Here is a 17,676-nt window from a genome sequence, read left to right as displayed (position 1 = left end):
CCTTATACGAGCCCATCTAGCCCTCACAACTGCCCCATGATGGGGTTTTATTATGATCCTGGTTCTGCGGATGAAGAAACTGGGCTCAGGAGGCGAAATGACTTGTCCAAGGCCACATAGAACTCAAGCTCTTACCACCAAGTCATACTGTCCCCCCCCCGCCCCATGACTCTGGTATGTGCTAGTGCCTCAGGAGAGGGAAAGAGCCAGAAGTGATGGAGAGAAAAGTGATGGGAGGCCTATGATCATGGCTTATAAGAGTAAGAATCACCATGGTCAAAAAGGGAAGGGACTGGTGAGGTTCTCCAGAAATGATGAGATTAGGGACACCTCCCAGCCCCCAGAGAGGCCCTCCTGGGGTGGATGCTGTGGTCTCCCCAGTGAAACGTGTGTCACATGGGGCCTCTCCTGGGTAAGCTGAGGCTGTGCCTTGGCTGGAGCGTTGAGGGAGGCCTGGGAGAATGAGTCCGCCGGACCCACATTCATTCATTAACCGAGGGTGCACAGGGAGGCAGGAGGCATGGCCTCAGGGCATGTACACACTGAGGAAGGAGCAGGTGAGGACAAGAGTGTGTGGTACATGCTCAGGTGGGAAGAGGCAGGGGCTGGGGGCAAGGCACAGACAAGGGACAGTGCCAGGAAAGGGACTTCTAAGATGAGCCCTGGAGGGTGAGCAGGAGCCAGCCAGCAAGGGGCAGAGGGATGGCCAGAAATGTTCCAAGTCACAGGAATGAGTGCCAGGATGCAGTCTCAAGAGACACCTGGAGGGTGGGGCATTCAAGAAATCAGACACAGAGGATTCAAAGGCAAGAAGTTGTGGGAGGTGGGGTCACTGGCAGGAGTCTTGTACATTGTTGTGGGAGTGGCTTGATGAGATAGACTTTTATCCTGAGGGCAATGGAAGTGAAGGGGGAGCTGAAGGTTGAAGCCCGTGAGCTCCCAGGTCAGGAAAGCCCTTGTGTGCAGGAGGATGGAGTGGAGGGGCCAAGAGAGGAAACAGTAAGATGGAGAAGAAGCTACTGCAGGTGTAGGGAAGAGACGGAGGAGACACAGGTGGGCAGTGATGGGAATGGAGGGAAGCAGCTGGTTCAGGAGGTATTTAGGAGAGAGCTCACCAGGTCGGGTGAATGTGGGGGGAGGAGGGGCAGTTGAGGGTGACTCCCAGATTTGCAGCTTGGCCTGCTTACTGGAACGGGGGCATGCGAGGGTAGGGTGTGGGCAAAATTAGCCTGAGGATTGCTTCAGTCTGTGTCTCTTTGGGTCGTTTTCTCCTGGTTTCCTGACGCTGATTGCCCCAAGGAAGCTGAAGACAAGTAGCAGCTTCCAGAGCATTCTAAGAGAAACTTCTTGTTCCTGGGGCTTTGGGTGCCTCTCAGACAATTCCCAGAGATCCCTGAGGAATCGAGCAGCTGAGGCCAGTTCCAAGAACCTCTCTGCTATGGATTGAATTGTGTCTTTCCAAAATTTATGTTGAATCCTAACCCCTAGTACCTGTGAATGTGACCTTGTTTGGAAACAGTCTTTGAAAATGTTGTTAGGTTAACATGAGGTCATATTGGAGTAGGGTGGTCTTACTCCATCTGAGTGCCGTCCTTACGAAAGACGAGAAGAGACATGGAGCCAGAGCCATACAGAACAAAGATGGCCAAGGAATGCCAAGAAATGCCTGCAGCTACCAGAAGTTGGAAGAAACAAGGAAGGATCTTCCCCTAGAATGGACAGAGAGAGCAGTGCCCTGTGATGCCCTGAATTTGGACTCTCAGCCTCCAGGGCTCTGGGACAATACATTTCTGTTCCTGTAAGCCACCCAGTTTGTGGTACTTTGTTACAGAAGCCACAGACAATTCCTACCCTCTTCCAGGCAAGGGAGCTCTGGCTTCCCCTTCCAGGATGAGGGAGCAGAGGGTTCAGCCTGTCTGTCCATGGCTGGTAAAAGGGGAGGGCCAGCCTCCAGCCTGGAGGGGGCAGTGGGCCCTCCTGAGTGTGACCAGGAACCAGGCCTGTGGTAAAAGTCTCAGCTGTGGGAGTTGGGCAGACAGGAGACCTTGGAGCATCCTCCCAGAAAGGGGCAGGTGGAGGGAAAAAGGGGAAGTGAGGGAGAGAAAAGAAAGGGGCAGGTGGAGGGAAAAAGCTGGAAGTGAGGGAGAGAAAAAGTGAGGGGATGGGGAGGGAAGAGCAGAAATGAGCGGAGGACTCCAGGACAGATGAAAGGGAGGGAGGGAGAGCAGGAGTCAGAGAGAGAAGTGACAGGGGTAGAAAGTAAAGAAAGGAAGGCTTCCGGTCAACAGAGAGACAGGGACAGAACCCAGGGGACAGGGGGCGGGGGGATGGTAGAGGGGGTGGGAGGGGGGCTTGCCAGCACCCGGAGCTCACTTTGCACCTTTGAAGATCACGAGTGCCTGCCGCACCTGACAAGTTACCTCTTTCAAAGGCCTGTCTCCGCCACTGTCCTGGGCACTGGCACCGCACGCCTGTCATGGCCTCACTGTGTTGCTTTCAGCTTTGATCAGCCTAACATCACACAAATCTTTCACCCGCTGAGGAAGCAGCCTATGAATGTGCCTAGGGGAGCAGGAGGTCCTGGGGCAGGAGGCCACCTGGCCACCTTTGTGTTGTGTCAGACCCAGCCACTTACTTGATTGCTGGTGTTGGCACTTGACTCACTGGGGTGAGCACTAAAGCTCTCAGGGCCTCAGTTTGCTGATCTGGAGAATGGGGTGATAAAAACACTATCCTGTAGGGTGGTTATGAAGGTTAATGGATGGTGTATATGAAAGTGCCTGGTGCAGCCTATGGCAGGTAGAAAGTACTTGAGAAATGAAAGACATGAGTAAGACCACACGTGGGTGAGGCTGGGGAGAGCTCCTTAGGGCCAGCCTGGGTCCTTCTCAGAAGCTTCCAGCTGGGCAACTCCTTGGGCTTCATAATTTTGTGGAGATGCCCTGTGTCTTTGCTGGGGCCCAGCCTGGCTTTTACCAAATGGTCCCCAATGAGTGGGGGTCTCTCGAAGGGTGTTCACGATGCGGGGGTGTGTGGGTAAACGCTGAGGGCCGCTTCTCCTGGCAGTGGGAAGGCAGAGCAAGGAGAGGACAGCCTGGGTTAGGGCAGGGCGGCCTCAGAGCAGGCCTCTGTAAAATGGGGCACTACAAGACCACGTCAGGGCCATTTGCTGTAAGCACCCCATAAACGTTCATTATTGGAGATGGTGCTGCCACTTGAATTCAGCCTGGAGTGGAGGTCTCTACCACCCTCAACCCTGACATCCTGGTGGCCTCCTTCCCAGCCCTCAGGGTCAAGAAGGGGAAGGACAGCTGGAAAGATGCTGAGCAGCTCATGTTTGGCTTCCCTGCAGGCAGGGCCGGAAGGGCGGCTTCGATTTCAGTAGAATGTAGGTCTGATGGAGAGTCTAGGTTTCAAGGCCTAGTGCTGGGGAGCCTGGTAACGAGGGTGCGTATGTCTGTGTCTGTGCATCTCTCTCTGTGTCTGTGTGTCCACATGTGTGCATCTGTGCGTGCATCTGTGCGAGTCTGTGTGTGCGTGAGTGTGTGCATGTGTGTCTGTAGTATGTCTCTGTGTCTCTGTGTGTGTGTCTGTGTATATGTCTGTGTGTGTCTATGTGTATGTGAGATCCCTGACCTGGTGGCCTGGTGGCCTGGTGGCCTGGTGATGGCAGCCACTCTGCTGGTACGTACAGGCATTGGGAGAGCCGTGCGGCAGGGGCAGGTAGGAGCCTGCCCGCCAGGACCGCGTGCGGAAGTTCTTCTTGCACTTGCCACAGTCTGGGCCGGTGGTGTTGTGCTCACACTCGCACTGCAGGCTGCCCTCACGCACGGAGCACAGGTTGGCGTGCAGGTTGCACTTGCACCTGAGGGAGACGAAGAGGGAGGAGAGACGTCAGCGAGCTGCAGGCAGTGTCCTGGCCCCCGGGGGAAGGACAGCCAGGAGGGACTCCGGAGGTGCTGGAGCTGGCCTAGGAGGGACCCTGGATGCCCCCAGCCCAACCTGCCCCGACACGCCTTCCTGCTGAAAAATCCCCGACTCCTTCTCCATCTTGGGAACACCACCCCTTTGAGTCCCTTCCCCAGCGGGAAAGCTGCCCTGGACCCTCTGCTGTTTGTCTACACTCCTTGTGGATGGTGGTTTCAGGGCTTCCTACCTTTTGGTTGGGGTGGAGCTTTGAGACACCCTTGTCCCAGATGCTGTATTCTTAGTAACACAGCGTCTGATCTCCTTAGCCATGACTGAGGTAGGTCAAGAAGTACCAAGAGGTGCCCACTCACCTCTCACTGTGTAGATGTAGGCCTGGCCATGGTCAGTGGCGGCGCCTCTGCCCTCTGCCTGTGGCCCAGGTTCATGGCCTTGACAGCAGACAGAGGGAAGCCCTGACTCCCAAACCCCTGTCAATTCATCCATGCATGCATTATTCATTCATTCAAATATTTACAGGCAACTCATTATTCTGAAAACTGGTAAATAAAGGGAAAGAATCAAGCATTTATCCTGCCTGTCCTATATGAACTCTACCTCAGGGTAACCAAAAAGTTAATGAACGGAAGTTTCTCTTTATAGAAGTATTCCAGCTAATAACTGAAGAAGGAATGCTAGAATGAGAAGATCATTGAGGGAGACCCTCCATGAGATGGAGTGACATAATAGCTGCAACAATGAGCTCAAACATATGGTAAAAATGGCATGGCGGGGGGGGGGGGTCTGACCTCCTCTAACTTCACGAGGGGGAGGAGAATTAACAGTAACAGCCAAGGCTGATTCCTATCAGGGAGAGGTCAGATATGCCTCCTCTCTCTGCCATCTTTACCAATTCTGACACCAATTGTCCCTCCCACAGCACTCTCTACTTCTCTGCTGGGTTCGATAATTCATTGCAATGGCCACATAGAACTCACAGACCATACTCACAGTTATGGGGTTTATTAGGAAAGCAACAAGTTACAACTCAGGTTCAGGAACCCTCAGGATCCAGCTCTTTGATCAGGACAGCCTCTTCTCAGCCATGCCCGAAAGCAGGTCTCTTTCTGGCCCTCAGCCCCTCGGCCTGGCCTCCCCTCCGTCCTGAACCTAGAGCCTGGAGGCACCCTGCTCCACTGGCAAGCCTTCTGCCTGAAGGTGCTCAGCTTTCTCACTCTGCAAGCCCAGAATAACACTGCGCTGTCTTCTGCCGGTCTCTCCTGCCAGCCTCCTGCCTCTGCTGCCATAGTTTCTCCATAATTGCTTCTCACTGTCTTCAGTGTTACAGTTCTTTCTCTTGGTCTCCTGGTTCCAGAAGCTTCTCAGCACAGGGGTCCTGGGTCCAAAGGATACACTCCACTCCTGGCTCTTCTTTCTTGGTGGTGGTGTGATCCTCTCCCCTCTCCTTTGGGATGGCTCATTGTAAGCCTACTGGGATGGCAAAACTGACCAATCCCTTCATTAGGGTTCCATATACTGTATTTGCATAGTCTCACTCAATCATTGTGTGTGAGTCACAAAGACTAGCGCTAGAAGGGCCATATTAAGTAATTCATTGTACCGTAGGCCACTCCCTGGATCTTCTAGCCATCAGCCCTTTCACACTTGAAGGATTAGCTTCCACCTTCCAATCATTTTGCCAGTCCAAAACAGTCATTAACAATTAGGGCTTCAGTAGGGCAAAGAGTCCTCAGGGTGCGGTTACTCAGGTACTAGCCATTCAAGTCTGCTGCAGGTCATCTTGTCTTCACCCTTCCTGGTGTCTGATGAAATTTAACTGAGAGAAGATTATTCCCTTGCTCTGAGCCTCGTAAGGTATCAGCATAGCAAAACCTTTAAGTTCAGTCACTGTACTCCTCCAGCTGTGCCTCCTCCTTAGTCTGCCCTTTCACAGTTACTACTTCTACGATTATAGTTTTTACAGCAACAACAACGAATGAATAGCTCCAGGCACTGAACTGCTGAGAACATCAGAGACAGGGAGTACCAGACAGAGTGCTCCCGGTGGCAGAGCACACCTCTACTTGTGGAGCAGTTTTGCCAAAACAAATTGAACCTGAATTAATGAAGCTCCCAGATCCAACTACCAGTTTACAGGAAATACAGAGGACAGAGAAACATACTAAATAACACCATGAAGGATGCGATCAGCAAAGCCCAGACTGAGGGAAATGCTCCAGAACAAGGAGCCAGTTCTTCAATAGGTGAATTTCAAGAGCAAAAAAATAAATAAATAAAACAAAAAAACATATGGAGAGGGGACCTAGATTAAGAGAAACCTCAAAGGTACATCAACCAGTTGTACCTGGTTGGATCGTGATTGAAACAAACTGTACACAAACAAACAAACAAATGGAACTTACATTTATAAGACAATTTGAAATTCGAACACTGACTATACTTGATAATATTAAATTAATGCTTATTAGGTGTGATGACGGTATTGTGATTTTGTTCATAAAAATCTTTACCTCTAAGAGATACATACTGAAATATTCAAAGGTGAAATAATCTGATGTCTGGTATTTGCTTCAAAATAAGACAGGAAGGGGACATGAGTAGAGACACAGATGAAACAAGAAGGGCCGTGAGCTGATAATCGCTGAAGCTGGGTGACAGGTATATGGCAGTTCATTAGAGTAGACTCTCTCTACTTTTGTATGCAGGTTGGAAATTCTCCATAATAAAAAGTTAAAGAGAGAGAGAGATTGTGCTGTATATTCTGATACGGGAAGATTTCCAAGATATATTGTCAATATTTGTAAAAATCAAATTGCAAAATAGCATGTTTAGTAGAATCCTATTTTTATTAAAATATGCAAAGAAAAATATTTATGGGGCATCTGGTATGTGCCAGGCTCTGAGCTGGGAATAGTGAATATAATGTGAACAAGGCAGACAGGGCTGATGGGGTAGACAGTAAGAAGACAGTGGTTTGGGGAGAGAAGGGCGAGATGAATAGGGGAGTCAAAGGAGTATTCAGGACAATGAAGCCATTCTACGTGATTCTGTGACTATGGACACAGGACATGATGCACTTGTCAAAACCCATAGAACTGTACAACACAAAGAGTGGGCCCTACAGTAAACTGTAAACCAAAATCAAACCAGTTGCTGTCCAGTTAATTCTGACGACTCATGGTAGCCCCATGTGTGCAGAGTAGAGCTTCGTTCTATAGAGTTTTCAAGGCTGTAACCTTTAGGAAGGAGATCATAAAGGCCTGTCTTCCAAGGTGCATCTGGGAGGGTTCAAATCATCAACCTTCTGGTTAGTAGTCCAGTGCTTGACCATTTGCTGCCAACTGTGCATTTAGTCAATAACTACGGAACGGCATTGGCGCATCAGTTGTAACAAACGCACCACAAGAATGCCAGATACTAATAACAGGAGAAACTAAGATGGGGGAGGCATATAGGGACTCTACTTTCTGTGTGATTTTCTGTAAGCCTTAAACTGCTCTAAAAAATAAACTATTAATTTAAAAACATCACACAAATCTTTAAGTTCAACTGTTACAAGCCCTCATGTGTTATATGAAGGACAGCATATCATGGGCAGGGGTGGGGGGTCCTAACTTAGTCTAGCGGGAGAAGGACAGGCTTCCAGGAAGAACGGAGTTTTAAATTAAGACCTGAAGGAGGAGGAGGACTTATCCAGGCAAGATGGGGGGAACCTTCTGGAAAAAGGCAAGAGCATGAGGGAAGACCCTGGGGCCGAAAGAAGCTCAACCCGTGGGGCCAGAAAGAGTGGTCCGTGATGGGGCTTGGAGGGTAGGAGAGGGCTAGACCTTGACTCAGAGGCTGAGCTTTATTCTGCAAGGGACTGAAAGTCATTGGAAGCTTTGAAGTTTCTGCTTTGCTTCAGATTTTGGTATTACTGGGCCGCTCCGTGGAGAACGGTTTGTTTGGGGGCACAAGAACCCAGCCAGGGAGACTAGTAAGAAGGCCGGGCTCTAGCAGGTGACAGAGGACAGTAGCCTGGAGTGCGGTGGGCACCTACTGCCCACCAGGCACACCCCTCACAAGCTCCCATCATCTCAAACATTGTTTTCTGAATGTTTCACCAGCATTTCTTCTCTAGTTCTTCGTCTGCCCTCTGTCTTCATACCCCACCCCTTCCACAAGACCAAGTGACACTTTTTGCTATCCTGCATCATGCTCCTTAAATCCTCACAGACGGAAGTGTCTCCCCTCAGCCTCTGCTTACCCACACAATGCATATTTAACTCCACACATCTTCCCTCCTCCATAAATCAGTCCTGTCTTGGCTTTTGCTACCTCCCCACGTCCCCTCGTTTGTCTCCATCTGACTGGTAATGAGGGCTGTCTGTGGGGCCGGCCTTCCAAGGCAAGGATGCCGAGTTGGGAACAGGCTGCTCATCTCAGTCTGGTGATGAGCCCCTGCTTCCGCCAGCCCTGCTGATCCGTGCTAACCCACTGGCCGCTGGCTCCAGGGTCACCAGGGCTGCCCTCCTGCTTGTAGTCTTAGTTTTTGCCCTCCAATTATCCAGCAGGATAGTTAAGGAAATTAAGGTGCATCCATTCGATGGACTGTTACAAAGATATTAAGTATTAGGGTTTTAAAGCCTATTTGAAGCCACAAGGAATGCTCCTAATACAAACGAAAAGAGCCACACTTACCAAGTGCTGTGTGCCAAGCAGGAATCTCGTTCAATCCTCCACTGACCACGTGAGGTGTCACTACTGTCACCTTCGTTTTATAGATGAGGAAATAGAGACTCAGAGAGGTTAAGTATCTTACCCAGAGTCACAGAGCTGCTCAAAAATGTCACTGGGAGTGGAACTCAGAGCTGACTCCAGAGTCCAAGAGTTTAACATGGGATACAACCCAGATTGCAAACTGGACATCAAATTGTATCAGTTGTAGCTTCCAATAATGTTTAAAACGCACATATTCATACCCAAAATACCAAATGGCAAAGAAAAGTCCTGTGCTTAAACTCTTTGGGTCAACACATATCACACTCTCCAACAGCCCACACATTGTAAACTCCTCATAAACGTTCATTATTAGGGATGGTACCACTAATCCAATTCAGTACCTCACACCCTGCTCCCTCACCCCCACATGCTAGGAGGCACAGTGCACATTAGTGTATTAAAGGCACTGACAAGTCCTGGCTTTGTTCTACAAAAGTTTGTTTGCAAAGTGTACTTGACCTTAGAAGGTTTTCATTTTTTTCTTCAGAATTCCTATTTAACATCCCACTGAGCTAGCTGGGGAGGACACCTCAGCTCTCTGGAACCAGAAATGTACTTCACGTCGCTGGCCTGAGGAAGGGATATTTTTAGATACCGGCCACATAAAGAAAAGATTGCCATCTCAACTTTAGGTGATAACATTGACCTTGGCTTCTTAAAAATGCATAAAAGACCAGCTGGATCTGAGAAGCATATTGTAATAATGATAGTCTTGAAATGTCAGAGCTGGACAGGCCTGGTGGTACGGATGGGGAGAAGCCTGCCCAAGGTCATGCGGTTTGTCACTCCGGCCCCGAAACCAGACATCTCTCCCCAGCCCTGTCTCCCAGAGGAGCAGGAGAGGATGCCCTGGTCTCCCTCCCTGGCTGTGCCCTGGAATGAGTGTGGTGCCTCTCCTACTGTCAGGGCTGTGGCAGGAGCCTATGGAGTGTGGGGGAAACCAAGGCTAGGGCTGGCACCAAAACAGTGCCCAGTAATTGGTGGGCACTTCTTAGTCTCCCTGATGTTTGCAGGTAGCTCTGAGTGATGCTGCCCATTTGTGTGCGTGTGTGTGTGAGATAGACAAAGAAAGGATGTGGACGTGGTATTTTTGTATGACACTCAGCCTCTCCAGTTCTCTGTGTCCTTCTCTGACTCTGTGTCTTTCTCTGTTTTTCTCTCTATATCTGTCTTTCTGTGCATGTCTGTCTCTCTCTTCCTGTCTCAGAGAGTCCTGGCAGAATAAACTTGTTGAGGGCACAGGGATAACTGGGAGAGTTTTCATGTCTAGGAAAGCATCCCCTGAGGCCAGGCCTGCCGGGTCCTGAAGCCCATGCTTTGCCCAGCACATCACTCTGCCCTTGGTTTGCCCTTGGTGCTTGGGTCTCTCTCCCAGAGCCCAGGAGCCCTGGCCCTGGCAACCACAGCTTGGCCTCCTGGGCCTCAGGAGGCCCAGGCTTTCCCAGGAGAAGTGGCCCAGCTCTGGTGGCAAGAGCATGGAGCCTACCCAGCCTGTCGACCAGAATAACAAGGACTGGGGCCCCTTGAGTCATTTGGGGGCCACTGCAGGCCAGTGCTGGGAGTTTCCTTTTGTCCTTTTCACCAGGCAGGTTGGGAACTGAGCGCTGGGAAGGGAGGGCAAGGGAGATGGTTTGAACTGGTATGGTGGGGAGGGGCTGAGGGATCTGTGCTGAATTTCTGAGGGTTTGTCACCCTTGTCTCCAACAGCATATGGCTCCTATGGGACTCCACTCTCTGTCCACTTGGCTAATTCCTTCTGCAACTTTCTGGGGCCAGAGAGGGTGCTGAGGGTGGCGACCGGCACCCTTGGCAGAGAACAGCCTGGCTTCACACATCCCCTGCTCCTACGCGGGCTCCAGGCTGGGCACTGGGGTGGGTGTTCTGCCACTGCATCATCTCACTACATCCAAACAACAGCCGGAAGAAGCAGAACCATTATTACCCATTGTAAAGCCCAACAAGCGAAGGGTCTAGCCCAAGGGTTTACTGCTAATAGGTGGCAGAACAGACTTGAACATGAGCAGTCTAGTCCCAAGTCTGTGCTCTTAACTATGAGGTTTGTCATGGATGGAGCTGTGTCCCCACAAAATGTGTCAACTTGGCTGGGGCATGATTCCCAGTGTTGTGTGATTGTCCACCATCTTGTCATCTGATGTGATTTTCCTATGTGTTGTAAATCCTACCTCTATGATGTTAATGAGGCAGGATTAGACACAGTCATGTTAATAAGGTAGGACTCAATCTACAAGATTAGGTTGTATTTTGAGTCAATCTTTTTTGAGATATAAAAGAGAAGTGAGCAGAGAGACAGGGGGACCTTGTATGGCCAAGAAAGCAGCACCGGGAGTGGAGCTCAACCTTCAGACCCAGGGCTCCTGCGCGAAAAAGTTCCTAGACCTCCAGAGCCGACAGAGAGAGAAAGCCTTCCCCTGGAGCTGGTGTCCTGAATTCGGAATTCTAGCCTACTAGACTGTGAGAGAATAAAATTCTTTTTGTTAAAGCCATCCACTTGTGGTATTTCTGTTATGCCAGCACTAGATAACTAAGACAGGGTTAGTTGAGGAAAGGGGCACCAGAGAGATCGTTTCACTCGCCCAAGGCCACAAAGCTATTCAAGTCCGATTTCCTCACCCCTTTGCTCAGAATTTTTTTTTTGCTCAGATAGCCTTTGCTCCCTCCAAGACCATTCTGAGGCAAAAGGTTTCTTTCCCTCCTCCAGAAGGCTCTTTTCCATCTGCTGTCCCCACCTGCATGCCTTGGTTCAGGCCACCCTTGTCTCTCACACCCTGATTCCTGTAGCAGGCTCTGGCTGGACTCCTTGACCCCAGACCTGCCCTGTCATCCACTTTCCACTATGTAGCCAGAGTGAGTGCCCTCATACGTAAATCTGAGCAAGTTGTGGCATCCCCCAGCTCAAACCCCCTCCATGGCCCCCAAGGCTCACAGGAGAGAACAAACTCCTCTCCAGGCCCGTAGGACCCTCCAGACTTAGCCCCGTCACCCTCTCTCTCACATTACGGTCTGGCCATATTCAACTGCTCCACCTGTCTAACATGTGTCCTGATCTGTCTTTCCTCTGGGCCTTTACACATGCTGTTCCCTCTACCTGGAACACACTGCCAGGCTCTGCCCCCTTCTCCTAACACTTAGGATCAATGTCAAGTTCGAGATCAAATTTCACTTCTGCAAGGAGGCTTTTTTTAATTTTATTGTGCTTTAGGTAAAGGTTTACAGCGAAAGTTTCTCATTCAAAAATTTATACACAAATTGTTTTGTGACATTGGTTGCAATGTCTGCAATGTGACAGCACTCTCCCCCTTTCCACTCGGGGCTCCCTGTGTCCATTTGTCCAGTTTTCCTATCCCTTCCTGCCTTTTTGTCTTGCTTTAGGGCAGGAGTTGTCCATTTAGTCTCATATATTTGAACTAAAAAGCCCATTCCATGCTTGTGTTATTGTTTGTTTTATAGGCCTGTCTAATCTTTGTCTGAAAAGCGGGCTTCTGGAGTGGTGTCAGCTCTGAGTTAGCAGGGTGTCCGGGGGCCATAGTCTCGGGGGTGGAAGGAAGCCTTTCTCGGCTCCTGCATATAGTCACCTCTTGCTATTGACTCATTATACTACTGATCATTATTAACACTATCTCCCAAAGTGGGGCATGCAAAACGATTAGGGGGAGATGCATTAATAGTTATTATTTATTTTTTAATACACAATATTAAAAAAGAGTGACAAACTCACCAACCCTGGGATTTCAATAATATTATTGTGTGTTGTTAGGTGCCGTCGAGTCGGTTCCGACTCATAGCGACCCTATGCACAACAGAACGAAACACTGCCTGGTCCTGCGCCATCCTTACAATCGTTATGCTTGAGCCCATTGTTGCAGCCACCGTGTCAGTCCACCTCGTTGAGGGTCTTCCTCTTTTCCGCTGACCCTGTACTCTGCCAAGCATGATGTCCTTCTCCAGGGACTGATCCTTCCTCACAACATGTCCGAAGTATGTAAGACGCAGTCTTGCCGTCCTTGCTTCTAAGGAGCATTCTGGTTGTACTTCTTCCAAAACAGATTTGTTCTTTCTTTTGGCAGTCTATGGCGTATTCACTATTCTTCACAACACCACAGTTCAAAGGTGTCAATTTTTCTTCAGTCTTCCTTATTCACTGTCCAGGTTTCACATGCATATGATGCGATTGAAAATACCATGGCCTGGGTCAGGCGCACCTTAGTCTTCAAGGTGACATCTTCGCTCTTCAACACTTCAAAGAGGTCCTTTGGAGCAGATTTGCCCAATGCAATATAATATTATTGTGTAGGCGAGGCCGAATTTTAAAAGTATATTGATTTAAAGGAAAATATTACATAAATAAATAAATAAATAAAATAGGATATCCACATGCAAAATAATGAAGCTGGGCTCTTACCTCACATCATATACAAAAATGAACTCAAAAAGGGTCAGAGACCTAATTCTGACAGCTAAAATTTTAAAATTCTTAGAAGATGCTCTAGGCATAGATCTTTATAACCTTCAATTAGGCAATGGTTTCTTAGATATGACACCAAAAACAAGCACTAAAAGGAAAATAGAGAAATTGGATATCATCAAAATTAAATATGTTTGCATTTCAGAGGACACCATAAAGAAAGTGAAAACGCAATCTACAGGATGGGAGAGGAATTTTGCAAATCATATATCTGATAAGGGACTTGTATCTAGGATATCCACTATTCATCGGTCAGTTGTTGTACTGTGGTGGCTTGCATGTTGCTGTGATGCTGGAAGCTATGCCACTGACATTTCAAATACCAGAGGGTCACCCATGGTGGACAGGTTTCAGTGGAGCTTCCAGACTAAGAAAGACTAGGAAGAAGGACCTAGTGATCTACTTCTAAAAAAAATTGACCAGTGAAAATCTTATGAATAGCAGTGGAACATTGTCTGGTATAGAGCCAGACAATGAGCCACTCAGGTTGGAAGGCACTCAAAATATGACTGGGGAATAGTTGTCTCCTCAAAGTAGAGTCTACCGACCTTAATGACATGGATGGAGTAAAGCTTTTGGGACCTTCATTTACTGATGTGGCATGACTAAAAATGAGAAGAAACAGCTGCAAACATCCATTAATAATCAGAACATGGAACGAACGAAGTATGAATCTAGGAAAATTAGAAGTCATCAACAATGAAATGGAACACATAAATATTGATATCCTAGGCATTAATGAGCTGAAATGGACTGGTATTGGCCATTTTAAATTGGACAATCATATGGCCTACTATGCCGGGAATGACAAATTGAAGAGGAATGACATCATATTCACTGTCAAAAAGAACATTTCAAGATCTACCTGAAGTACAGTGCTGTCAGTGATAGGATCATATCCAAATGCCTATAAGGAAGACCAGTTAATATAACTATTATTTAAATTTACACACTAACCACTAATGCCAATGATGAAGATTTTTAACAACTTCTGCAGTTTGAAATTGATCAAACATGCAATCAAGATGCACTGATAATTACTGGTGACTGGAATGTGAAAGTTGGAAATGAAGAAGGATCAGTAGTTGGAGATATGGCCTTAGTGATAGAAATGACACCGGAGATGGCATGATAGAATTTTGCAAGACCAACAATTTCTTCATTGCAACACTTTTTTTTTTTGAATAATTTTTATTGTGCTTTAAATGAAAGTTTACAAATCAAGTCAGTCTCTCACACAAAAACCCATATACACCTTGCTACACACTCCCAATTACTCTCCCCCTAATGAGACAGCCCGCTCTCTCCCTCCACTCTCTCTTTTCGTGTCCATTTCGCCAGCTTTTAACCCCCTCTACCCTCTCATCTCCCCTCCAGGGAGGAGATCGCAACATAGGCTCAAGTGTCCACCTGGTCCAAGAAGCTCACTCCTCACCAGCATCCCTCTCCAACCCATTGTCCAGTCCAATCCATGTCTGAAGAGTTGGCTTCGGGAATGGTCCCTGTCTTGGGCCAACAGAAGGTCTGGGGGCCATGACCACTGGGGTCCTTCCAGTCTCAGTCAGACCATTAAGTCTGGTCCTATGAGAATTTGGGGTCTGCATCCCACTGGTCTCCTGCTCCCTCAGGGGTTCTCTGTTGTGTTCCCTGTCAGGGCAGTCATCGGTGCAACACCTTTTTTCAACAACATAAACCATGACTATGCATGTGAACCTTGCTGGAGAGACTACACATGAATTAAAACCACTACATCTGTGGAAAGAGACGATAGAGAAGCTCAATATCATCAGTCTGAACAAGGTCAGGGGCTAACCGTGGAACAGATCATCAATTGCTCATATGCAAGTTCAAGTTGAAGCTGAAGAAAATTAAAACAAGTCCACAAAAGCCAAAGTACAACCTTGAGTATATCCCACCTGAATTTAGAGAACATCTCAAGAATAGGTTTGCCACTTTGAACACTAATGACTGAAGACCAGATGAGCTGTGAGACACCAAGGACATCATACACGAAAAAACCAAAAGGTCATTAAAAAGACAGGAAAGAAAGAAAATACCAAAATGGATGTCAGAAGAGACTCTGAAACTTACTCTTAAACACAGAGTACCCGAAGAGAAAAGGAGAAACGATCATGTAAAAAAGCTGAACAGATTTCAAAGGGCAGCTCGAGAAGGCAAAGTAAAGTATTATAACAAATGTACAAAGACCTGAAGGTAGAAAACCAAAAGGGAAGAACACCCTTGGCATTTCCCAAGCTGAAAGAATTAAAGAAAAAATTCAAACTTTGAGTTGCAATACTGAAGGAATCTGGGTAAAATACTGAATGACGTAGGAGGTTATCAAAAGAAGATGGATGTGCATATATCTGTTTGTGTGAAGGCTCTTGTATCTCTAGGGTATATTCCGAGGAGTGGGATTTCTGGGTTGTATGGTAGTTCTATTTCTAACTGTTTAAGATAACGCCAGATAGATTTCCAAAGTAGTTGTACCATTTTACATTCCCACCAGCAGTGTATAAGAGTTCCAATCTCTCCGCAGCCTCTCCAACATTTATTATTTTGTGTTTTTTGGATTAATGCCAGCCTTGTTGGTGTGAGATGGAATCTCATCGTAGTTTTAATTTGCATTTCTCTAATGGCTAATGATCGAGAGCATTTTCTCATGTATCGGTTGGCTGCCTGAATATCTTCTTTAGTGAAATGTGTGTTCATATCCTTTGCCCACTTCTTGATTGGGTTGTTTGTCTTTTTGTGGTTGAGTTTTGACAGAATCATGTAGATTTTAGAGATCAGGCGCTGGTCTGAGATGTCATAGCTGAAAATTCTTGTCTGGGGAACATGGTTTGAGGGGACTTCTAAGTCAATTGGCAAAATAATTCTATTATGAAAACATTTTGCATCCCACTTTGAAATGTGGTGTCTGGGGTCTTAAATGCTAACAAGTGGCCATCTAAGATGCATCAATTGGTCTCAACCCACCTGGAGCAAAGGAAAATAAAGAACACCAAGGTCATACGACAACTAAGAGCCCAAGAGACAGAAAGGGCCACATGAACCAGAGACCTACATCATCCTGAGACCAGAAGAACTAGTTGGTGCCCGGCCACAATCGATGACTGCCCTGACAAGAAGCACAACAGAGAACTCCTGAGGGAACAGGAGATCAGTGGGATGCAGACCCCAAATTCTCATAAAAAGACCATACTTAATGGTCTGACTGAGACTAGAGGAATCCCGGCGGCCATGGTCCCCAGACCTTCTGTTGGCACAGGACAGGAACCATCCCCGAAGACAACTCATCAGACATGAAAGGGACTGGTCAGTGGGTGGGAGAGAGATGCTGATGAAGAGTGAGCTAATTATATCAGGTGGACACTTGAGATTGTGTTGGCATCTCCTGTCTGGAGGGGGGATGGGAGGATAGAGAGAGAGGGAAGCTGGCAAAATTGTCACGAAAGGAGAGACTGAAAGGGCTGACCCAATAGGGGGAGAGCAAGTGGGAGTACGGAGTAAGATGTATGTAAACTTATATGTGACAGACTGATTGGATTTGTAAACGTTCACTTGAAGCTTAATAAAAGTTAATAAAAAAAAAAAGAAGAAGATGGAAAGAATACACAGAGTCACCATACCATAAAGAACTGGTGGACATTCAACCATTTCAGGAGGCAGCATATGATCAAGAATTGATGGTACTGAAAGGAAGAAGTCCAAGCTGCACTGAAGGCACTGGTAAAAAAACGAGGCTCCAGGATTTGACAGAATACCAGCTGAGATGTTTCAACAAACGGATACAAAGCTGGAAGCACTCACTTGTCCATGCCAAGAAATTTGGAAGACAGCTATGCCAACCAATTGGAAGAGATCCATATTTGTGCCCATTCCAAAGAAAGGTGATACAACGAAATGTGGAAATGATTGAACAATATCATTACTATCACATGCAAGTAAAATTTTGGTGAAGATAATTAAAAAATGGTTGCAGCAGTACATCAACAGGGAATTGCCAGAAATTCAAGCCAAATTCAGAAGAGGACGTGGAACAAGAGATATCACTGCTGATATCAGATGGATCTTGGCTGGACGCAGAGAATACCAGAAAGATGTTTACCTGTGTCTTACTGATTATGAAAGACATTTGACTGTGTGGATCGTAACAAATTATGGATAACATTATGAAGAATGAGAATTCCAGAACACTTAGTTGTACCTGTACCTAGACCAAGAGGCAGTCATTCAAACAGAACAAATGGATACTGAATGGTTTAAAATCAGAAAAGGTGTGCATCAGGGTTGTATTCTTTCACCATGCTTATTCAGTCTGTATGCTGAGCAAATAATCCGAGAAGCTGGACTATATGAAGAAGAACAGGGCATCAGGATTGGAAGAAGATTCATTAACAACCTGTAACATGCAGATGACACAACTTTGTTTGCAAAAGCGAGGAGGACTTGAAGCTCTTATTGATAAAGATCAAAAACTACAGTCTTCAGTATGGATTACA

General features: G+C 47.3%; 1 protein-coding gene across 7 annotated transcripts in view; it reads right to left on the bottom strand.

The window, feature by feature from the left end:
• Positions 1-17,676, bottom strand: part of NTNG2 (netrin G2) — an 85,755-nt gene that overhangs the window by 13,962 nt on the left and 54,117 nt on the right. For all 7 annotated transcript variants that reach the window (XM_049896092.1, XM_049896086.1, XM_049896089.1 and 4 more), the window contains one exon: positions 3,693-3,865. In XM_049896092.1, the coding sequence (XP_049752049.1) occupies positions 3,693-3,865 (173 nt within the window). The remainder of the gene's footprint in view (positions 1-3,692; positions 3,866-17,676) is intronic.

This window comes from Elephas maximus, chromosome 9 (assembly GCF_024166365.1).
Source record: "Elephas maximus indicus isolate mEleMax1 chromosome 9, mEleMax1 primary haplotype, whole genome shotgun sequence".
NCBI lineage: Eukaryota > Metazoa > Chordata > Mammalia > Proboscidea > Elephantidae > Elephas > Elephas maximus.
Note: the sequence above shows the minus strand (reverse complement) of the source record. Positions and strands in the feature narration are given on the sequence as shown.